Source organism: Camponotus vicinus, unplaced genomic scaffold (assembly GCF_025532165.1).
Source record: "Camponotus vicinus isolate PSW18456_S1 unplaced genomic scaffold, iyCamVici1.0 SCAF_12, whole genome shotgun sequence".
In the NCBI taxonomy this organism is placed as follows: Eukaryota; Metazoa; Arthropoda; class Insecta; order Hymenoptera; family Formicidae; genus Camponotus; species Camponotus vicinus.
The window spans coordinates 9,505,500-9,530,910 of record NW_028141948.1 but is presented as its reverse complement, the minus strand read 5'-3'; the positions used below and the strand labels follow the sequence as shown (position 1 = coordinate 9,530,910).

The window sequence follows — 25,411 nt, the reverse complement described above, 5'->3', positions numbered from 1 at the left end:
TATGGCATCATAGATAATTACGCTATCTCAACTTAAACATAACAATTGAGTTAAATCTCTTGAAGGAAGTCAAGATAAAAGATAGATAGAAGGGCATTCATAATGTTCATTTAATGTCATATGCAATGCATGCCTCTTGTTAACCCGTGTTCGATGTTATCGTCGTTCTCAGTGGTCGCTGTATTTAACGCTAAATGCAAGATGAGAATATGCAGCCAAACATTCACCCTAGAGCATAGCTCTCGTTTTACTTTCCCCTTTCTCTCTCTATTCCTTTCCTCTCTCTCGAGAACCAACCCCTGTCCACCCCCACGCGAGCAGGCGCGCGACGTTTGCCACGCAGGAATCAATAGGGGTTGCGTCGCGTTTGCACGGCGTCGAAGCGACGTCGTCGACAACGTCAGCGACATCTTTTTACCCCGTATAGTTCCTGGGGGTCGACGAGCAGCTCTCCTCCAGGCCGCCACGGCCGCCCTCGGGACGGATCCCTGCCTTGCGCCCTGTATTTTGCTCACCCTGCAAACAACTCGACGATGGCTGACAGCGAGTTCGAGGAATTCCGGCACTACTTCGAGAGGCTGCCCCAACATCTGAAGGCCCCGCTCTCCAACTACACGTGAGTACGCGCCCCGCGACAAACCTGCCTTCGGAACAGATGACACGATAGATGATGCGATAAGGACCGCGACAGTGACATCATTTACAAAGGGAGGCGGTTTGAAATTAAAGGAAGCAGCTAATTTAAATAGAGAACCGAACAGGAGGATTCATGTAGGAATTTACATTAGAAGCTGAAATAAAACGATAATATGTCGCAGGTCATACATTGTTACTAAGTAAAAATATGCAGGGCGATAATGTAGGTTGTAGATGGAGTGGACCACGTTGATAAAATCGATTGATGTGTAAAAAATATCAATAATACGTCATTATCCAGCTATTTTTATGAAATTGGCGAAAATAAATGTAGATTAAACAAATCAAACTACCATTCGTTTAAGTACCACATTTTTATCTTAATATTGTTTGAAAATATATATAATGATTTTCAGAATATATATACATGCTGAATTCTCTCCAAATATCAATTATTCCATATATAAAGAACATTGTCTTATATATTAAAAAATCAAATATTTATAGACAAACAAATAATGCATATTATTCATATAATACGAATAAAAAAATGATCTCAGTCTCACATTGTGTTTCCTTTTAATAAATTTTATCAATTCCTAAAGATTCTCTATTTATAATTTATTTATATTCTGCATTTTTACAAATGATAAAATTGATCATTGACGATAGAAATGGCGACGTGTCACGTTAGTAGGCATTATATGTGATGACATTGATTGCTAGCAGTTAAAAAAAACATATTTCTTAATAAAACAAAATTATTATCTTTATATTTCAAAAACTTCTGAACAAATTTTAAATATGGCTATAATTTATATGTAATATATATAAATTCTAATATTAGTATATATATTTTTTATAAGATTTTTCTTATGACATCTATAGAATTAATAAAAAAGTTGCGCATATATATATTGAAACACATTACCATCTGATCGTATCATTTCTCTTCGATGACAAATTACTGCAATACTGCATAATATTGTAAAACAAAAAGAAAAATGTACAAATATATCTAACATACATGATACAAGGGAGTTCATGACTCAAGGGAGCTATAAAATCGTAGTTTGAAATTGCTAATAGATTCGATATATGATTAGAATAAAAGTCATAGAAGAACAGCCAAGTCGGCATCGTGTCTTTAAAATTATTGATCCTGTAGTGTAAGTGACACAAGAATATGCGACATGAAACTGCAACATAACGCGCATATAGACAACTTTGGTAGTGATCTACGGCTTTCGTTGTGACGCATACATATACATATATCTACCTTTATTGTCGCAAATAACCAATGATTTTCTTTATAGAGAGCTAGCTATTGTTAAATTGTATAATATGTGTGAATGTATGTATGTGTGTATGTATATATACGTGTATGAATGGGAGGTTCTCTGACGTACAATTTAATTGTATAATTCTGCATAACGATTACCTTCATAATTGTAATATAACAATTGTAATGTTTATGTAACCATGTCTTGATTGCATTGAGTACTGATCATATTAAACATGAGATTAAGTGAATAAAGATAGAGTTTAATTTTTTCTTAAAAATAGAAAATTTTTTACAAGTAACAGAAATATATAAATATAATCATTTTTGCAATTTCAAAAAATGCAGAAATATTGGATAACTATTATAATATGTATAATCTCTTTATTCTATTATATAAGTGTATTTTTCGTTAAAAATCACATAACAAATATATAATTAATTTTTACGGAATTAATTTTTATAAGAATAATAACAAATATAATTCATTCGTGATCATTGCAGAAATTATTATGATTATTGAAATTATTGAATATATAAAAATAAATTGGTTTTGTGTTTTGTTCTATTTAGTTTCTAATTTCTTTTACGAGTATGATTATCGATAAAGAGATACTACTATCATTTCTGCTACATGTTTTATGATTATTATTATATATCATTATAAAAAAATTTTAATGATTATTTTAAATTTTGAAAGTGAGGAAAACTCTAAATTACATTAAACGATAATGTATTAATTTACAAATGATAAAGCAATTATTATAGGGATTTCCGCGACTTTTTGAATAATTAAAAAACAATTTGCTATCAGACACACTTTATATATATTGATTTTTCTTCATATGACATATTTATGCCATTAATTTAATGTATTAATTTACAAACAATTATCATAAATATTCCCGACCGTTTAAAATTAAAAAACAATTAAAGAACAATTTGTTGTCATCAGAGACACTTCATTGATTCTTTTTATATGTCATATTTATGAATCGTTTTTTATTACAAATTAATTTAATGTATCTTACATGCAAATTTAATAATTTGGCTATCAGGCTCGTACATGATGTGATGATCGATGATTCGCCAACATCTTCACAAGGAAGCGATGAGGAAGTCGGCAGATCTTGTGATGTCGTTACTGGCGACTCTGAGGATGAGGAAGTTGTCGTTATTCATCGACACGATGACCAAAGCGGACATACCACCCCTGATGACAGCGAGGAGCTGGATCACCACTGTTCGATTATAGCTGATAGTGATTTTAGGTTGGTAACATCGTAAGTGTTTACTTACTTATTATTATAAATTATATCATTATATACTTTATTTATGTCGTGTATTTTTCTTTGATGTATAATTTTGTATTATGAGTACATCCGGTATGTTGATACATCGAATTGCAATATTTCGACGGAGTATTCTTTGACAAAAGATATACAAAATTCGAAACAAAGAAGGCGACAAAGATAAAATATTTTTATTTATAGCAATTTAATTGCAAATTTAAAGCAATATTGGAAATGAAAGAATAACTTGCATTTTTCGCGCAATGAGATGGATAATTATTATTCATGATGTTTAAATTCTCTTTATAACGCTTTGCATATAATGCAAAATCAATTTCATTTGTCAAATATTTTATAATTTTATTAAGTAGTCAAAATTATGTCATAACTTATTATAATTTATAATTTACTTATAAGTTATAATTTATTTCACGTTCAAACGTAATTATATCTTTCTGCACGATATATATATAAGTATATATATATATATATATATAATACCACTCGCATATACACATAACATACATTTATCATTACCGCAATTCCATAAAAACTTTGATTTTGTTAAAAATAACTCAAGGATGTCCGGAAATACTCTCCGGGAGAGTTCGCGACATGCAGCTCATAATTAATTAATGCCGCCTACTGTAACGTGGTTGGAAAGTGTGATGCGGATGGTAATCGAGATGTGTTTCCATGCAGTATTTCAAAGCACGATATTTTCGAATGTTTAAGCATGCATGAGTTTTTGCATCTCCCCTATTTATATTTCTACAACTTAACTTTTTTCAATTTAGTCCTACGTGCGATAAAATGATCAAAAATATTTTAATTTTATGTAAAATATATCATATTACGAAATTTGTGAATTCGAAATAAAGTTTCTGAGAATGTTAAATTATTCCATTTCATTTTCTTTGGATTATTACAGTAAAATAATTGTTGTATAGCGAAGAAAATCTACATATTACATATATGTATAATTTTTGTGATAATTGTACAATTGATAATTGTACAATTTTTTAAACTTTATTACTAAAATATAAATATATCTTTCATTAATAATCCCTCTTCATAATTGCATGTATAAAGTAATGACAAGATATGTTTATATTACGTAATACATTGCAATAAATATTCAAAGTTATATGATTAAAAATATGAAAAAGTAATTTATAATGTCAAGAATTCATATTTTTATCTTAATACTAGTTATTTTCATTCAAATCATTAAAATTTGAAAAGATTAAAAAAATATTGATCACATAGTAGTACCTCCTGCACAATCTTTTACAATCCTGACAATTCTTTTTCTTTTTTAATTCTTGATTAAGGTGTAATTTCAAGTGTTGCATGATGATATAAAATTTCACGCCAATCAAGAACGAGTTTTTTTTACTCGTATTTCCCGAAGGATTAAAATAAAATAGGCAGCATGGGAAATGATAGTTTAGCTTACTATACGACTATCCTTGGATGACATTAGCCTGTTCGGTGGACTGAGCAGCAGGGGTCGATCAGTAGGCGGTGGCGGACCAGGACCAGGCGGGGGTGGCACTACTGTATCCGGTAACGGTGGTCGGGATAGTGTCGTCAGCGATGTCGGCGACTCGTGTTCCAGTTTGAGTTCCTGGCCTACACCGGAGCACGTGCCATCGAATCGACCCGGAAGTGGCGGTACAGAGCGCAGACGTCGAAGATTGCCGGAAATTCCGAAAAACAAGAAATGTAAGAAAGGCACCGCATGTATAAATAATTCAATCCATAATGATAACAATAATGGAAAAAATTGCCAATATACGTTTCTTCAATCTTAATTTTGAGTTATCGAAATTATTGGTAAGAGAAGAAATTTTAAAAATTGAATAAATAATTTATTTAATAACGATATACTAATAAAATCTGCCACGTAGAAATTCTCTTTAAATTAATATTGTCAAATTATTGTAAATAATCAGAACTTTCAAAAATTTAGTAAAGAATGCTGTGAATGAGATTAGATTTGCGTTTATAATGATGAATATACCAACACATAGAATTTCATTAATCTGTTATTAGATATTTTTTGATATCTGATAAGTGATTCTTCTTGATATCTGATTGTATAATATCACTTATGATTAGGACAGCAAGATAAGAGACAATATGATAAGTATCTTAAAATTTAGATAATATGATTTTAATATTTATATTAAATACAAAATTTACATATTTTATAAATATGTAAATAATGTAATTTTAATATTTATATATTATATAAAATTATATTACTTTGTTATTTTCATATTTCGTTGCTTTTATTATAGTACGATAAAATAAAACATATATAATTTTCATATGTATCTATAGTATCCGATAGATATCAACTATATCATTTTTCGTCTCCGCGTAACATGTTAGTTATGTGTATCAATGAAACTGAAAACCAACCGCAATAAAAGAATCCACTTGTATTATACCATCAGGTCTATAAAAAACACATTGCAAAACAGTTTTTCATATATAATCGAGATGAATTTATCATCTTATAAATTCAAATATATTTATTTAAATATTATTTTGCAAATGTGGGAAAAATGTTTAAATTTTAGTAATTTTACATTTTTTACATGTGTAAAAATTCAGTATAATAAAAAAGCCAACAATAAATATGAAAGAATTAAGAATTAATCAAAGAAGAAAAGCAAAAGTTATTTTTTTTTATATTTTCATAGTATTTGAGAAAAAGATTTTAACATATAATTGTGATTATTTTTAGAAAGAATGAGAAAATAAAATAAACTTTGTGTGAGAAGATTAAATTTAGAGATCATTGATTTGACAGCATAATTCAATTGATCAATATAATCTCTAAATCATTCAATTTCAATTCTATAATTTATTATATATAAATTTTTGTTATCTTTACTGTCAGTTGTGCGTGTGTGTGAAATATACTTTTTATTATTTAATTTTATATATATTCAGATCCTTATGTTCTTTAATAAAATGTATTATTAATGTATTATTACTGATAAGAGAGTAATAATTTCAGTTATAAGTATAGCACTAAAGAGTAAAATCTCATTTTAAAAAAAGTTAGTAATAGTAGCTAATTCTTTAGTGAAATTTGATTGCCATAATAAAATATAAGATAAATATAAGAATAAAATATAAATGTTTTCACATTGAAGATCAGTAAAATGTTCATTGAACTTTGGTGAAATTACTGTCACTGAATTAATTATTGATATTTTAAGAGAATAAAGTCTCAAATAAAAAAGAATATTTCAGGTGTCATACCTTGTTTCAGCTATGCCCATGTGCCAGACATCCATGCAGACATCGTCTTCTCTGGCAGATGAATTGAGCGCTGCCACCGGCTCGACATCGGCCCGGCCTCATCTTATCCTGAGAAAATGTCATCCCAGACTTCGCCACGAGGACAGCTCACCTGACAGCGAGAGAATGGCCACCGATAGTGGTCATTCCACTGCTCATTCACCTGAAAACGGACCCAAAAGCGTATCTCCCATACCTTGCAATACCCTGCAAAACACGAATTCAGTATCGCCTAGTAGTACCCCAGGTAACTGTAATTCTCTTCGGTGATATTATCTATTTTTGATATTATCTTTCTTTGTTTATACTAATTTAAATCTCTCAAATTATTTGATTACGATCAAACATAAATAGAATACACATTGTGCCTCTTTCAACAAGTGTTTCTCGCAGAATTAAATAAAAAAAAATCTTAATAAATATATTTCCAAACATTAATAAATATTTTAAAGGTATTCAATTTTTAAAATATTTATAAATTTATAATCAATAATATTTTAACAATTAACCATATAAATGATTAGGATAACCTCGAAACGGATATATGTTGCCACTTTAATTATTTCAATTTACTTTTTGAATGATATATTGCAGTTAGTGTTTCGTATAAATCATTTGTTTAAATTTTTACACATCGGTTCTGTTCCCAATTGTAATTCAGTGATTATTGTAAATCGGTTTCTTTCGCAAATTTTGCACTTACATCATATTTCTTTTCTCGTCTAGTTTTTAGAGCTTTTTTATATAATAAAATAGATATTCATTTCATCAATAGACATGACGCAAAAAAGAATATATCATGTCTATTGATGAAACGAATATCAAAAGTAATACATTTCATCAAGGATCTCTTCCAAACAGAAGATACTCGTTTTTGTTCGAAAAGTCATCAGCGTTTACAAAGAATCATAGTTCATTTAAGTCCTTTGAACTTTTTCTTTTATTTTCTTTTTCTTTTTTTTTACGTAAGACTATTTAAATTGTTAAATACGAGTGTTCAAAAATTCCATTTAGTAATAAACAACAACTTAAATATATTAAACACTTGTCAAAAAGTGAAGAAAATTTTACAATCGTCCTTACATATGTATGAAATTTATTGAGAAAAAGCGTACAACTTCAAATGAGTGATTGATACTTGTTAAAAATATTTTGAGATTTAGATATAATAAATTGTGCAACGAATTATTGATATGCAAATAAAATTAAATATTTAATTGTAAAATTAATTTCTACATATTAGATATTTATTTAGCTTCAAAATATTTTTAATCTTATTAAGATTCCTTCAAATGTGTCTTATATGTATATTGATGTAAAATTAATGTAAAATTTAATAAGTATGAAGAATAAGATTTTATCTTATTTTTATTCTTTATGTCTAAATCTTTAAATATGCATTAATTTTTAATATTAGAAAAATTTGCATTTGAAGCTGATTTTTCTGCAAAAAAAATTTTTCTGCTTTTTTGGCAAAAAATAGAATTATTGTTAAAAATTTTGTACAATACATGAGAAATAAATAATATTTTTACAATGTTTCCGGAATCTTGTTAGATTCTCTGCGAGAAACTGTCAAACAAGTCTGTAGATTCTGTTGCCTTCGATAAAGTTTCGAAAGTCGTGGAGGAGAGAATTATTGTTCGCGTTATAAATTGTTTTCGAACAAATCAGAATAACTAGGATAAATCAATACTAGCTTGCTTTTTTATTTCGAAGGAAGCGGAGGCGTACCGTTCACCCAGCTGGAACTGCTCGAGGCAACGCATCGAGGCCTGCACAAGTTCATACCACGGCATCATGATGAAATTGATCTTGAAATCGGAGACCCTATATACGTGCAGAAGGAGGCCGACGACCTATGGTGTGAAGGTACATAATAAAGATATTGAAACCTTAATCATAATTTTTCTTTTCATTCACTTAATATAATCTAATCAATTCCTTCAGACTTCTAGCGATGATGATAAATTGTTAAGCAACAAATATCCCGAAAGATATATAAAGAGATTTAGATAAAGTTCTAATTTTTCGGCTATTCTTAGAATAACTATATTTTTTGTTCACATTTTTAAAAATGTATGAAATTTGTTGAAGAAACTGGGGCATAAACTTTATATCAAATGAATGATTGTTATTTGTTAAAAATGTTTTGTGATCTATATAATAAGTTAACAACGAATTATTGATTTACAAATCATAAAACTGAATATTTAAAATTAATTTCCAGATACATATTAAATATTTATTTAGCTCAGTTTTCAAGAGATCTTAAATAAATAAAAACGAAAGAGGAAAATAAAAAACAATAAGATATATTATCTTTAGATGTATTATTGATATAATCAACCCTTCTGTTCTCCGTGTATTAGGAGTAAATCTGAGAACAGGTCGGCAAGGTATCTTTCCATCAGCTTACGCGGTCGACATGGATTATAGTGATTTCGATCCCACTGCACCCAAAGTGAAGAGAGAAAGATATCTTTTGGGTTATTTGGGTTCGGTAGAGACTCTGGCGCACAAGGGTACAGGGGTGGTTTGCCAGGCTGTACGGAGAATTCTACGCAACTCATTGCAGGATCCACCCGTCTCGCAAAGCTGCATCTTGGAAGTATCCGATCAAGGTCTTCGAATGGTCGATAGAAGTAAGCCAAGGGTAAGCAATTTCTTGCGATTGAAATTTCTTCGTGCGTGTGTGATTTATGCAAGCTATTTATTCCTCAACAAAAACTATATATTTTGTTAAACTTTAGATACACTATAGAATACACAATCCCACTTAAAAAAATTTACATATATAAGCAAATTATTTTAAATAAACTATTTATTTATTTTTTTAAAGTTTTATTGTTTGCATACATCTAATATTACGTGTATAATATAATAATAATTAAGTAAGTAATTAGGAGGGAAAATGAGAAAGTCGAAGAATTGTTAATAGTTGATATGGTTTTACAGAAAAGTCAGGGTCCTTGTCACGATTATTTCTATTCACTGAAGAATGTATCGTTCTGTGCGTTTCATCCTCGCGATCATCGCTACCTCGGTTTCATCACGAAGCACCCTACACTGCAGAGGTTCGCTTGTCACGTGTTCATTGGTCAAGAATCTACAAGACCAGTCGCCGAAGCCGTCGGGTGAGTCGGGTGATTTTTTATATAATTTTATTATTTTCGCCGGAAACAGCATGTTGTTCTACATAGATTTATTAATTTGAAACCTTTTGATTCATTTGTAATTGATTTCTTTTATTATTATTAATAATAATAAATATGCTAATGTATTCTTTCTTTACATGTTATTATATTTCATTATAAATTTCATTATAAATTATTTTATAAATCGTTACATAACTAAAAATTTGATAACATAATGTGTGTTCAAACATTTTAGATATCTTATTTTAAATATTTAATATTTTAAACATCCTTATATTAAATATTTAACATTTTAAATATCCTTGAAAAATGCAAAAGAGAATTTTGTATCTTACGATGAAACATTGTTCATAGATAACTCAGAGATTTTTTTCTTTCAGACGCGCTTTTCATCGGTTCTACACAAAATTCATCGAGACTGCTTTCCCAATAGAGGACATCTACATTGAATAAATTGCTCTCGGCCTGATATATAACGGCTGTAGAGAAAATGATAAATCTCACTTCCCCCTTATCCCCTGTACATATCGCCCGCTATCATTGTAGATATAAAATAATAAACGCGAATCAAACACTCAATATTTATACATATATTGATCATATGTATATCTATGTGTACTGAGCGTTTTTGGGAAGCGTCACGACGGATTCAATTTTCCATTATAGCATACTTTGTTCCTAAACAATTCTTTTCTATTTCATGCATACACAATCCAATATGATTCTATGCATGCAGAATAGAGCGGAAAGAAATGACTTTTGAATAATACTGGCCAACACAATTATCTTGATTTTCTACCAGGGCATCATGTCGGTTGAAATTAATACTATTTTTATACTGAAAGATATTGGAGTATGTTCTTGTTTCTTTTGCATTACGTTATAATTTTTGAATGAGACATACTATTATTATTTTATGAAACATTTACGAATGTGTCTTCTTTCTCTCCAGATGGATATAAAATTTTATTATTGGAGCGAAATTTATTGGAACGATATTTCAAAATGATACGAAAAGTGACGAATAAAGAATGAATGAAAAGTAATATGTGTTGACGCTTTAACAGTTGATAAAAATTGATCTGTTTTCAAAAATGTAAAAATTTATTTCTAGTACTACACTCTCATAGTTGAAAGCAGAGCAACTTTTGCAAATTATTTTAATCGTTTAACCCCATTAGTGTTCACAATTAAGAACATCACATTTGATGACAATTTGATTAACGCCCTTATTTTCTGCTATATTTATGCCTCAAATAAATGTATATCAATTTTTAAGATAATATAAATATTTATATTAATATTGCAATAGATATACATATATATTGATACTTAAAATAGATTTTTTAAAAATCTAAATCGGATTAAAGCGGTTTTGATTAGTCAAAAGTGAACATAAAGAAATTAGAAATTATTTAATTTTAGATCAAAAAGCAGTTTGACAATTAAGCGGATAAATATCACAACCCAATTATAAGTGATAGTTAATCACATCTGGAAAAATGTTCGTTAAATATTCCTTAATAAGCAAAAATTTGATAACTAATAGCTAAAATGCGAATTAATTCCTAAACTGCAATTCTACGACCAAGTTAATTCGTTTAGCGATATACATATAGAAAAAGAAAACGACAATAGCGTTGGATCATACGGAGTTTAGAGAAAAAAAATCATAGTAGAGATTGGACGATTTAAGACAAAACTGATAATTATATACATATAACTCTTTTGGCGCGTATCGGATGTGCTTTTTGCTGATGTCAGTCTTCATCGTAGCAACGAACAGTCTAGAACGATCTCCAAATATTGTTGTTATTGTAAGAGGACAGCGGTCAATGTGTATATGTGCGCGCCATTATTAGAATCTCGTATATTTTTCTATCTTTCATTGCTGTACAATCATGATTATAAGTTTTGTTATTATGGCGATAAGGCTTGAAGTTTGTACTCTTGAATCTCTTCCAGTCTCGTCCGACCTTGAAAGCCGACACTACCGAAACGCACATTGGCCTCTGTAACCAAAATATTATTATGCTGCATTGCAATGTTTTCGCCGAATACTTATATAGGATGAACTAAATTGCAAAGTTTACCGTTTTGTTGCGAATAATGTGAAATAATAAAAAAAAAGAAAATAGAAAAGTGAAAAATGATATTACTTGTTCGTACAATCGACATGGACAGTATTATTATTAATTAATATTTATCACTATTGATCTGTTATTTGTTTTACATTTCCTTTATCATTGCGTAAAAGTGTATATAATTTCCCATAAACCACACCTATTGATCTTGAATTTCTATCGAGATGCAATCAGTCATCGATTCGATCGATAAACAGAATTGTATGTATAAATTGTTTTTAAATTATCAAATGCGATCGCTTTTGCGATTTAATTTAAAATATATATGAAGCAAAGAACAACGTATTCATAAGAAATTCCTTGAAATATTTTTTTATTTGCAAATATTTAGTTATTTTAAAAACCATCAGATTCAATATCGAGCTTTATATTAATATGAGATTTGAATATTAGAGCATTAAAATCATAATATTTTACGGTAAAATCTCGCGGTTTCGTAAAAATTTCTACACACACAGGAATCTTTCTGATTTATAGACATTTCGACAATATAAGCGTTGTTTCATTGAGAGTTAGTGCATGTTAGATAAATATATGACTCTTACACACGATGAACAATCACATACACGTTCGATGCAACACGCTTCAATTATACGATATATTGAATAAAAATTAAGAGACAAATTATGATGATTACTCATTTTATAGGAGACTCTCATTTACTTCGCGATATGTAAAACGTGCCTTTGATTGGGTCGTCTCGAAATGCTGTGCCTTTTCGATTACTTTCTCATGCAATTATATCACTCTCGCGTAAAAATCTATTATTCTGACATAATAATTCTTCTCAAATCTGTTTAAGACACTTTATCAAATAGATAATAAAGGTGCATGATTCAAACGAGCATTTTCATTGAATTATATATATTTATCATCTTCGCGTTCATTAAACAATTAAATTTGAAACAAACGTAGAAATTTTAATTCATTAATTATCTTGTAATAGAAATTCGAATCAATCAAAGAAGTCATCTCGACAATTGTATCTAATGTGACGAGATTTTTACAATTTTACGTTTGTGAACCGATCGGTCCTGCAATTATTTTGCGTATCTGTTAATTTAATAAAAAACTTGATATTAATATTTTGAATGCAGTATACTTTCTTCAGCACCAGGTAGATTGTAAGCAAAGATAAAAAAGGACAAATATGAATTAAACGAAAAATCGACACTCTTCCATATCAGTATTCATATAACTTTTACATATATATTTCTTCCCCTCCCAGAGGCAGTATTATTTACAAAAATGTTCCATCTTTTACGAAGTCTTAATAATTCAGTCTTGACACAATAACTATGCATGTACATGACTCTCCCTCAACACATTATATTTCTTTATTAGTTACAATTACATATTTTTTTCATTGCCTGAATGTTTCTTGTATGCATATCTCTTTCGTTATATATTAATATTTAATAACAGTTAGCCGAACTCATGCAAACTATATCTTAAGTCATTAATTTGTGTCGCTCACCAAAAGTAAAAAATCTGACTAAAAAAAATGATATTTTTATTTCCAAATTTGTTTCATCAAGTCTTATAATCCCTGCGCCAAATGAACATTAGCACTCCTCTAACAACTTGACTGTAAACATTTTTATAAATCTCTGCACTTTCTTTGACCATTCTTCGACTCATATTCGTATTCGTATTTCCATTGATTATTATCTTAATTTCTTGGTAAGGAAATCATCCACCTCCGAATATAAAATAAAAAATAAAATGCTTTTTCGTCTTTTTATCATTCTGATAATTATATATGACGATGTATTCTCTAGAAATCAGAATTCTAAATATATTAAGATATTCTCGTGTCGACAATATATTATAAAATAAAAAATATCGAGTTCAACATATGTATATATAATAATAATCATATTATATACTGTCACGAGCATGATATATTATTAATCTTTAGAAACGGGAAAATTAATTCTTTCAGTTGTAGATTGGATTCCAGTTTTTTCCTAGCATGTATATATAAATTATAAACTGAAAAATTAGTCAAAAAATTTACTTATAATTTCTAAAAATGTTTATACGTATATGTATATGTATGTATATATGTGTATGCATGTTGCAAAAATATTCGTCTAACCGAAGCATATAAAATGAAAATTAGATGCAAGATAAAAATCAAAAAAACAAAATAATCTGTGGCGGTGGATTTCCTACCGAAGTGTTGCGAATTACATTCGACATTTCTTAATAGCTCTATCGAAATTTACATAGTGCTTAACAGATAGAGAAAAACACTGAGATTACACATCAGAAAATTTTCTACAAATATTTTCGCTCGTACAATTATCGGCCGGCTGAGACTCGTTCGAAATAATTCACGTATTCGTATATGGGTCGTTTTATTCGATGAAAATTAATGAAAATATTCATAACATGTAAGTAAACTGCACAGGAGAGGTAAGTAATAAATTTTTTTTTTCGTTTTATGAAAAACGTTAATCTTCTATCATGCGCGCAATGTTCAACGAGCCATATACTCATCGTGAGAATTTACAATTTATTTAATAATTAGTCCTCTCATCATTATATAATTAATAGAAATAATTATTAAGTGAAAATTCAGAATACAATATCAAATTGAATTTTGCAATCAGCCGAGTTATCAAAGCTTACCTGTTACATTCTGCACATTCTGTTCTATCCTGCCTCCATTCGTTTTACGAGTTTCGGCGTAATTAATACAAATTAATACAAATTAAGGAGGTAGAAAAATATGTTTGACTCTCAATGTAATGTATAACACTATTGGAAATTGTGAGGAGATAACTTTCGCATTCCAAGCAAGAATCTTTGAAATTTGTGGGTTTTTAAGAATCAATAACTTGGATCATGTACAATTAATACAATTTAATCTTACGAAAATTCAAACGGCATCGAAACGCTCCACATTCTGCATTTAATATATGCATAAAGGTGTACAAAAAGAAAAGGTACACAACCACACTTAATCGCCTTTGTTTTTGTTTATAGAAAGAAATCGAAAAGCCTTATACGTGCAATCAGCAGAGTATAAAATATAATAACGCAGTAGATATTTACAGTGATATAAGTAAGTTAAACTTTACTTTATAGCATATATAATAAACTGTAGAGCCGTCTGTCTGTGTTGCATTGGTATCCACTCATTTCCAATATTTTCGCATAAATATTATACAGTCATCCATTATGTAAAAGATACATAAAGAGAGGCTCTTAGTTAATTTTAGATAAAGAGAAGTTTAGAGGAATAAAATCTCTTCACTTTTTTTTTAATTTCATGTTATAAGAATACCATTTAATATACGCAACTGTAATCACAGACAAGTCTTTAATTTCTATCAAGTTATATAATAAAAGTGCATAATTCATCCATTTTGATAAGGTTTAGATGTCTCTTCCATTTCGTGACAATAAATGAAATCTATGGCTATAATGCACAATGTAATCGTAGCAAATCGTAGTAACACTTGGTTGTCCTTTGTCGTAACTTATCGTCAATAATATAAAATAGTTTTACGCATATCGTAAAAATTAATGATTCGATTCTTTGAATGATTTTTTTTTTGATGATGACACTTTTTGAATTGACATTTTTTTACAAACAATACCAGGCTTGATAGAAATATCATGAAATATATGGAAAAGATCGAAAGTCGATATTGAAAGAAATCTCTACGCGCTGTCACACATTTTCCCTTTTCGTTACTTTCCCATTTATGTTCGTGCGTAACTAATATTTGAATGTATTGTTTTAACTGCCCTGTCTTATACGAATTATTCTCAAAAGCCAAATTCCAGAACAATTCCATTTTTTATAAATCCCTTAATTTTAATTTTAATATCAAGATATATGATTAATACTCTGATACTAAAATCATGAAATTTACATAAAGTGGAATTAATCAATTTGACTTAGGATGTAAGAGACTCGACAACCAAGCTGGCATATATCATGTCCAAAGTTACATATTAATACAAGTCATCACCGGCATAACTGATGACAGTACGAAGAGATAGTTTGAGAGAAAAAGAGAGAAAGAGAGAGAGAGAGAGAGAGAGAGAGAGAGAGAGAGAGAGAGAGAGAACGAGAGAAGAGGATGAGGTACACCGAACACAGACAGTTTAGACTTGTTCTTTGTACTATAAGATCGCGAGGAAAGTTGGGCATCAAGTGGAACGAGCAACTCGATGGCCGCTTTACACGCGATCGTCGATTATGCGACATGATTTTCATATACATAGAGGTCAATTAGATATCTCTTATTTCAGCGGCAGACTTCCGCATAAAAAAAAAGAATGTATATTTTTATCATTGATGCGCGCGCATGATCGACACGTGAGGATAGTCAAGTCCCCGGTAAAACTGACAACAAGAAACTATTTTGAACAATTCTGACACATTGCACTTACGTAACAATTCTATTTATATAGAGGCCTTTATTACCTGGCAATCTTGACTTCCTCACCCGACATCAATGTAACATTAAAAACATTTTTCGCAGTATAATGTGTGTGCACACACACACACACACACACACACACACACACATATATATATATGTATGTATGTATGTATGTATGTATGTATGTATATGTACATGTATGTATATATATATATATATATATATATATATATATATATATATATATATATATATATATATATATATATATATATATATATATGTATGTATGTATGTGTATATATATGTATATGGCATGATGCATGTATGCATATGTACATATGTATGTGTATATGTCATTACAATATATTTTTTTATAAATTGCAATGAAATTCCAGGTCTCGCAAACGTCTCAGATAGACGTATGATAACAAAAGGCAGGAGCATGAAAAACTTATATAAAGTATCATGTTGATCAAAAAATTTGTTCAATTTAATTGAATTTTATTCTAGCATAATAGTAAAGGAATAAATTTTTTGATCAACTTAATATTTAAAAATATAGCACATCATTGCAAATAACAGATATACATTCTAGATGCTCGATGAATAGTATCTGAGAAAGAAAAGAAAAGTACGGCATTTAGAACACTGTTAAACGAAAAAAAAAACATCGTGTTCAACATTTTTATTTACAGGGCCAGCCTTATGTTATATCTTTGTACACGTATATTGGTTTTAAGTAAATTTGTAGATCTGTTAAGTGCCAGTGCTGAATATGTTCACATAAGTGGACAATTTTTCTCTCTCCCGTCACTCTCTTATATTAATATCATTTACCCTTTAAACACTTTTACAATATACAATATATTCACGCTGACCCGCGGCGTCGTAAGTAGTAGCTTTAAAACACGGTTAATCAATGTGTATTTGTATCACTAATTTAATTGACACACATAAGTCAACCATGTAGCTTCCACATCACTATTTATTTTTCAATGCGGAGATCAACTACCGATGAAATAAAAATAGCATTTATAATGTGTATTTGTGTAGTAACATAATATTGGATGGATAACACGGCCAGTCAACAAAAAAGTCATTCAAGCAAGTTATAAAAAGACATGATAGAACTTTGGATGAAACTTGCATTGGAGTGAACTTTGCATAAAACTGCCTTGCATGTCACTTGTATAAATCAATCAATGAAATAATATGAATATAGCTAGATAATTCGTTTTTATAAAAAATTTAAATATAAGTCTTTCAATGTCTTATTTACATTTATACTTTACATTATTGCATTTAATATATTTTTTTTGTTTATATGATGCAAAAATTTAAAATATTTTAAAAATTTCTATTGCATGTATATAATAATTTAATCCAAATTTAGAGATATATTTAGGGTTACCACATTTTAAAAAGAGTACAAAATAGAAGAGTACAGGACACAGAGGCATGTAATCGTGGGAAGGGAAAATCAAGTAAAAGATGAGATCTGTTTTTAATGACTGAATTTATATTTGTCATTATTTCTTAATAACACATGATTAGATTTTTAGTTCCCAAATATATGATAGAACATTTAAATGTAAAGTAATTCAGGTACATGCAGTTGTAAAACCATTCCACTCTAAATAGAGGATAATTGGTCTAAATCTGGCCTATATAGTGGCAACCCCATAGACATACTCTAAATTTCGTTCTTTTCCACACAGATATTATATAATAAAATTTTCACAAAATGCAATCAGTTAAAACATCATTCGATAAAATTACCACATCATTTCTTTTATCGAATTAGTCATGACATTGATTTATGATTATAAAAAAGTAAATAGCACTTCGAGTATTAATCATTGATACCATATGTATGAAGGGGTCCACAATTACAACCAATAAAGCTGACACTGGTTTCGTATCCATCCGATACATGCGTAATCACATATACATAACCAGAGGTAGTTCAAACTCGATCGGACTTGCCGCGAGCGAGTAAATTAGCGCGAGTAGAGCACCGCATGGCGTTAAAATCGAATGTATACTATATGTACAAGTTCACTATCATAAAATTTGAAAACTACCAACTGCGTGTAACACTCAGTCGCTGCAGGAAATCTGCTTGAAGAGCGACTGTTATTTATAACGGACCATTCACCAGCGGTTTCGTACGATCTGCATGATCGATTAGTGAGCGAAGTGCACGACTTTTCATACGGCAATTCGTAAGAGTTCTTAGTCGCACAGAGTTCAAAATGTGGAAAAAAACCATTTATATATACGTTCGTAATCACTCGACTATTCTCTGTACGAGTTCTTTAACTTAGCAATATCTTTTCTCACTCGTTTCTTTTCCATTTGTGGTCGATGGAAAACATAGGTTGAAGCAGATTGCTTTAATGATAAATCATCGATATATCTGAGCACCTACCTTGATTCTTCATGAGCTGAGCAGTTTTTTTATATGATATATGCATTAATGCAAATGTCTATTCGTCTATTCGTTGTTTGCACCGATGATGACACGGTTACCTTTTAGACATTTTTGTAGCAAATTTATGTGATATCGGTAATTCGCGAAAACGAAGAAACACGATACCAGAATACAAGGAATATTATGCAAATTGCACATACGCCGATATTTTTGTTTAAGTCTTCCGCAAAAAGGATAACTTTTAAAGCTTGATTCTTATCAATTAATTCCGAAGAGTATTCTATTAAGCTCGCTTTGAACTTCTTAAATTGGTTTCAGCAAAATTCGTGAAACGACCTGGAAAACTATCCGGTTTCTTATATTCCAAGGTTATGCTTAGCATTCACTTGTATTTTATGATGATCCTGTTGCAAAGTTTTAATCATTTTCTTTTGCTTGCTGTGTTCAATCTGGAAAATAACAAGCATTAATCTTGATATCTTAATTTTCTCAGATAATATTTTCTCATTATCAATCTATGTACCTGTAATTGTGACAAGTTCTCCCTCTGAGCACGAAGGCCTGGGTTTTTTAAATCATTTGCCATCATACTAATTTGGGTCTTTTGTGACGTTAAGTTGTTCGTTATGTTGTTCGTTATTTGACGATGACGTCTTAACACCTGAATAACAGTTCGTTGCTGAAAACGCATTGCATAAATTTAATATTCCACTTAAAATCTGATTTTTCAAAATCATTTTTAGATGGATAATAAATTCTGGACAATAAATATACTTACATGGTTAGGAGCATGTTGCTGCAATGTTTCATTCAAATCTGAAATAATATAAGCTTTTAACGAATATATCTTGTAAAGGATATTCACAAATGATGTAAAATCAACTCACCTACAGATTCGTTATGAACATTATTAAGTATCGTTATCATGAGTTCTGTAAGAGAAAAAAGATTTATTATGAATATCATTTAAAAAACTGCTAATTATCATGTGATTCGTAATAATGAGTTTGAGCGAAGAAAAAAAAATAAATCGGATTTAATGTGACAATATTATAATAACATTCAATGTATCATTTACTATTTAGGACAAAACTAGACTAATAATTTTATTTTATTGATGAATGAGCACAAGTTGCTATTGCAATTTACCCTTTGCGTTCTCCAAGTCCGAATTTAGAGGAGTATCGTCCCGCATATCCCGCAAATCAAACTGCTCCTCGTCGGGACTCGTTACGACCTCGTGCTCGAGATTTGAATTGGGTGATTCCGCAGTGATCAGCGGTTGCGACTTAGCATCGTTGTGCCGATTGAACTCGACTGTCGAATACTTGTTTTCGATGGCGAAATTCGCGCAGTTCACATAGGAAACGCATTGCTGTTCGTCATTGGCATTCGTCGACGTATATAATACATCATTAGATCTCTTCTTGCTGTGCATCGTTGGAACATTCTCGTCGCTACATACTCTCTTCAACATACACCGATTATGCGGTTCAATCACTTGCGAAATGATAGAACTATCGCTCGCACTGTTATCAAAGTATTGTGATTCTTGCTTTTGATGATTGAACGTCTCGATGCCGCATTCAAGCTTGATGTTGTTTTTGTGTAAATCGCTTGGTGATAGCATATTACGCTGTTTTATTCTTTCCTGCGCGTTCAAACCGTTCACGTTTTGAGATACATCTATGTATGGTGTATGATTACGAGACACATTTCTACAATGATTCGTATTAGGTTTGCGAGTGTTCGATTGTGCAGAGACATCAGTATTTTGAACGTTATTATGATTATTGTGCACTCCATTCATCATATCGAGCATCGACAAAGGTTTGCTGGATGATTTCGTGCTTTCGGAATCTGATATCGGGCTTTGCTCCGCACTACTGCAATTCATATATTTTCCAATATTCGTATATTTGTGTTCCTTGAATTCTTGCTTTGGAGTTTGATTGCCATTGTTTTGAATAGTGACGTAATGGCCAATCTTATTGATACCAATTTTATTCACTTGCGCGGAAACTGGCGGCATACGAGAAGAAATTATGGCGGCCTTCACATATTGTGTGTCCTGCATCGGCGAGGATGAAAAATGTTCTTCCGATACAGCCGGCGAAGGTAAGTCGCTAATTAGGAAACCGATGGCGTTCTCGAGATTCAATTTTTCTTCGAGGAGGCTACATCGTGGATTCGATGATTCGGAGTTTGAATCCTAACATAAATTTAAACCGTTAAACAATTTTTTTCACTCACAACTTTTGTACGCAAATATAAACAATATTGTAAACGCGTAGAATATAATTTGACTTACTAATTCTATCATTGAATTAACGTCGATATTCTTCAGAAGATTTTTGCTGGCTGTGTTCACAGTCGCCGAGAATCTTCTTTTCATCTCTTGTATTAGTTGGATACCTTCTTGCTCCCTGCATGCAACAAAGTTTTCCTTATGTTTAATGCTATATTTGTTTTACAAAAAAAAATCAAATTTAATATTTAATACGAAAGATCAAATTTAATATTTAACGAAAGATATAGAAATAATTGAATCTGTTTCTTTATATTTATTGCTTTATCGTTGATATTCGATAAATTTGCGAATCGGCTTCTTATTTACTCCCTCCATCTGTTCTTTAATGTAATTAAAAATGTGAAATATACTTACGATACCAATGTGTTGACGCAAACGAAGGATTCCACTGTTTGCGTATCCTTATCGTATTCCAAGTAACCATGTGTCCGTAGGTAGATGAATTCACCGGTTTTTGTGAGTAACCTGTAGCATGACGAGCCACATGGTTCGGCACGATCGTACACTGCGAATGCATAATAAATGATAAGTAATTACATGTGCAAAATGACACTTGGATTTTAAATAGATCACTTTACATATACTTTATTGTCATGTTTAAATTGCGATTGGTTATGGAAATGGGATGCAAAATATCATAGACGTTCGTCGTGAAGCTTGAATGTATTAAAATAATGTCGGTAATATGATATAAAATGTTATTTATCTAATTATTAAATATATATAATTTTTTAAATAAAATAATATATGTAATTTTTTAATAATTTGACCAAATATAATAAAAAAATGCATATTTTGATATTTTATTTAACAGTTTATATACTTTCAACAAGGGTAGTTGCTTTGTAGAAATCCTTAAATAAGAAATTCCGTGAAAATGCACTGACTTGCCAGGTACTTTTGTTCAAAAATAAATGCAGAAAAAAATCAAATAATTTTCATAAGATAAATATTTATTTAATATTATTACATAATATTATTTTTTTATCACTAAAAATTACAATAAAAATATATGCTACGCATTTTGTTAAGACATTGAATGTATAAATAGAGATATATATTTATAATATGTCTGAAACGAACATTTCATTTGGCTTACTGACTGTTTACAATATAAGAGCAAAATTATTATTAAAGAAAGAATTTTTTAAAATATTATTTGACCCTCAATAAAATTTTATAATAATTCCTTAATAGATACAAAATAAATCCCTGAGAAATTCACATTTTCCATGTTTTTTCAGGTCATAGACACTCTGTTCAAGCTATACACATTGTAAATATCTTTTAACACGAGAATAAAAATTCTAATGTTAATTAATATTTAAAATTCTAATGTCAATTACACTTAAAATTCTGATGTTAATTAAAAGTTAATTAATATAATAACTTACTTTGCCGTAGGCCGATCATTGTCCATCTAAAATCATCCTTGTGCATGAAGGCAAACGCATTCAGACCAGACACCTCCTCCGACATGTAACCAGCAACCACGGACACCCTATGATCGCAATAGATGATACGCCCGTCGACCAGATGCCGCGTCACATACTCGTCTTTATTGGCGTCCATTATTGACAATTCGGTGATGGGCCGTTTCTTCGGTAGGGTCGCTACACCAGTGAAAACGATGTCGTTGCTAGTGCCCGTCATCTCTGTCAAAGATATAATAGAACTAGAGTTAGCAAACAATCAGACACGATCGCATATGATACAATTGCAAGTGAAATATGATTATCTTAAAAGAGAACCTCGAATCATGATTTGATGAGAAGTATTTAGAGGCTTGCGAGACTACTAATATTTATAAGACAGAAAATTGTAACGATGTTTTTTGATTAATAAGATATTAGAAATTAAACCGAAGAAAAAAATATTCAATTCTGGTATTCAATTTCGAGGCATCAATAACTTTCGGGCTCTGTAAGCTATTGAAAGTTGAGAGATTTTTATGCAAACAAAGCTTAAACGCAAATACGTAAATCATATTTCACTTGCCTCGAGCAACCTTTATCCCAACAAAAATGTAATTTTAAACTAGATTACTGAGATATTCAATGTTGGAAAGTGAAAAGTTACGGCGGCGGTTGTTGCCTTTCCATTAAATATCCACTAAGGAAAGATCGATTCAAGATACATCAAAGAATTTCTAAGTAAAAGGTGGCATCGGACAAGTCCGAGCATCTTGCGTAATAAAACCGTCATGCCCGGTAAATCCACCTGTGCTAGTCCGCCTCTGAGCGCATCTCTCAAACAGTGCATCGCACAACACGTGCTTTTCAGTTCTGATCTAACAGGCGAGGTCTCAAAGAATCTAAACGCTCGTGACTGTGCCTAACATATCTTCGTCGGCGACGGCGAAGGTCTAAATTTAAATACAGGAGTAGCGTAAATATTTGCGATACTCGTTACGAAACCAGCGCTACGGGTTTCAGCCATGATAAAACAAGACCATCGATCCGGGAATTCGCGCGGGAACTCCTCTCCTTTCGAGTCGCTCGTTACGTTATAGAATACATAATGAAGCGCAATATTGCTGATTTGTAATACGAAAGGACGTCTGTAATTATGCAAGATTTTCGAAAACAATACACTTGAATAACTCGTAAACAGTAGAAAATAATTATTCAAATAAAAGTTGTGAGACATATTAGGGGTAAGCTGGATATAATGTCATCACCAGCATTTCGGTTTACATCCGACTCAGTTTTTTTAAATGAAACCATAAAAAATGATAAGAATAGCATGGCCAGAAATTGAATATAGTTTATGAGATATTTTATACTTTAATTTGATATAATTTTATATAAACTATGAAAGAGAGACAGAAATATCTTGTAAAGTACTCATTTTTTAATTTTATTTTACTTCAAAAAACTTCAATATTTTTATGCGTAAAATAATAAAAGAAATAAAAAAAAGCATAAAAAGGAAAAGTAAGCAACTGTGTGTGTGTGTGTGTGTGTGTGTGTGTGTGTGTGTGTGTGTGTGTGTGTGTGTGTGTGTGTGTGTGTGCTCATTGTAAATTCATATTTTTTTCTTAAAAATAATTATGTGTCTTCTTTACATCAATTGATTCTTCTTATTATTTTATGCTAAATATTGTATGAAATTGATTTATATAAAAAAATTAGAGTTTTATTTAAAAAAGTTGAATCGGATAGATGTCACCGAAATGAAATAAAGTATTGGTGATATCCCGCTATATATCTCACAACTTTCACTTGAACATTTATTTCTTAATACCTATTACGAGTTATTTAAATATGTTATTACATGGTAAAACACACACACATTGTAATTGAAAAAACTTCAGCTTTATCAAATCGATTAAAGTGTAAGTGAAATTAAATTGTAATTAATATTTTATATTAAATGTCGCGGTAATTAATACACATAATTAATACACTTTTCATGTGTTACAAATTTTTATGTAGACTCACCTCGATGTCTCCCTCGGTTTCCGTTGGCATCCGCATTCTTGCAAGCTTCTGCGAGTCGGAGAACTCCTGAAATGTCAAAAGACTCGTACTGCGTGTGTTCACGCCTGGAGACGGTGCGCTGCGCCATACGGATCTTGAAGTTCCGCCTCTGCTCGTGGAATAGCCTTTTCTTCTCGCTTACTCTGTTGTGATTCACCGTCGAATCCTCGGAGGAACTGGAATTGTTGTCGTGCACCAAATCGGACACCTGCGTGACTCCAGTCGGCGACGGCGTCGCCGACGCTTGTATGTCGTCGGGCCTAAGATTTCGCGTAAGCTCATCATGATCCTCGGGATAGACGAAATTGTACAGAGATTGACCCAGCAATTCGTTCTGCGAAATTCAAACAGTTTCGAAATTCAGATAGAGAGTCAGTCTCTAATTTCAAAGTTTAGATCAAACTGTCTCATCATCGCTGGTGTTGACTTTTGTTGTTCGTGTGATCTGATACGAGTGTTTACATCAACATTGAATATAGAATCGTGTAGTAGTCATATCTTAGAATTCTTATTACAAAAACTTATTATAAAAAATTAATTATTAAAATTAAATTAAAAATTAATTATTTATTAGTTGTAAAAAAGTTGAAAAGAAACTGGAAAAGCATGTTATGAGAAGATAATTAAGATTAATATTCTCAATTTTTCTCTTTTTTAAAACATTAAAATTTAAAAATATAATCTGGTTCTTAACTTTTAAAATTTGATAAATAATATAGTACTTTAAGACAAGAAAGAACAAATAATAATAGTATTTTGGCGCTTTCAGTATTGTATTTTCGTTGTTTTTCAAAGATATCAAATGCGTATCGTTTATTAATTAGCTTTCTTACCCCAGCACAAGAAAAAATACCATCAATCCTTGTCACAAACTAAAATCTAATAATCGACGATTTATATTCTATTAATTTTCCACGTGCTGGAAGAGCACCCTCATTCCCT

The 25,411-nt window shown here is 30.6% G+C and overlaps 2 protein-coding genes across 8 annotated transcripts in view; one reads left to right on the top strand and one right to left on the bottom strand.

Annotated features, from left to right (window-relative positions):
- Positions 1-377: 377 nt before the first annotated feature.
- Aplip1 (JNK-interacting protein Aplip1) lies at positions 378-10,735 on the top strand. 5 transcript variants are annotated; one of them, XM_083085669.1, is made up of 8 exons: positions 382-616; positions 2,977-3,201; positions 4,718-4,938; positions 6,503-6,778; positions 8,251-8,403; positions 8,904-9,187; positions 9,490-9,668; positions 10,070-10,735. In XM_083085669.1, the coding sequence occupies exons 1-8, from the start codon at positions 534-536 to the stop codon at positions 10,140-10,142; spliced, it is 1,494 nt and encodes a 497-aa protein (XP_082941795.1). In that variant the 5' UTR covers positions 382-533; the 3' UTR covers positions 10,143-10,735. The 5 variants fall into 5 exon arrangements, with proteins under 5 accessions (XP_082941797.1, XP_082941795.1, XP_082941792.1 ...); XM_083085666.1 differs by having other exon boundaries at positions 4,697-4,938; XM_083085670.1 differs by having other exon boundaries at positions 383-616; positions 2,977-3,189.
- Positions 10,736-14,689: 3,954 nt separating this feature from the next.
- LOC145963575 (circadian locomoter output cycles protein kaput) overlaps positions 14,690-25,411 on the bottom strand; it is an 85,784-nt gene continuing 75,062 nt past the window's right edge. For 2 of the 3 annotated variants that reach the window (XM_083085665.1, XM_083085663.1), the window contains 9 exons: positions 24,431-24,803; positions 22,382-22,642; positions 21,342-21,492; positions 20,988-21,102; positions 19,826-20,888; positions 19,564-19,608; positions 19,455-19,492; positions 19,200-19,355; positions 14,690-19,125 (listed from right to left, as the gene is read on the bottom strand). In XM_083085665.1, coding sequence (XP_082941791.1) covers positions 19,033-19,125; positions 19,200-19,355; positions 19,455-19,492; positions 19,564-19,608; positions 19,826-20,888; positions 20,988-21,102; positions 21,342-21,492; positions 22,382-22,642; positions 24,431-24,803 — 2,295 coding nt within the window. In that variant the 3' untranslated portion in view covers positions 14,690-19,032. The remainder of the gene's footprint in view (positions 19,126-19,199; positions 19,356-19,454; positions 19,493-19,563; positions 19,609-19,825; positions 20,889-20,987; positions 21,103-21,341; positions 21,493-22,381; positions 22,643-24,430; positions 24,804-25,411) is intronic. The other variant, XM_083085664.1, reaches the window with a different exon arrangement.

Excerpts from the sequence above, each read along its gene's own strand:
- Aplip1 (XM_083085666.1), top strand. The coding sequence starts at position 534 with ATGGCTGACAGCGAGTTCGAGGAATTCCGGCACTACTTCGAGAGGCTG. Across the intron at positions 4,939-6,502 it reads AATTCCGAAAAACAAGAAAT|CTATGCCCATGTGCCAGACA; the intron begins GTAAGAAAGGCA and ends ACCTTGTTTCAG. Across the intron at positions 6,779-8,250 it reads ATCGCCTAGTAGTACCCCAG|GAAGCGGAGGCGTACCGTTC; the intron begins GTAACTGTAATT and ends TTTATTTCGAAG.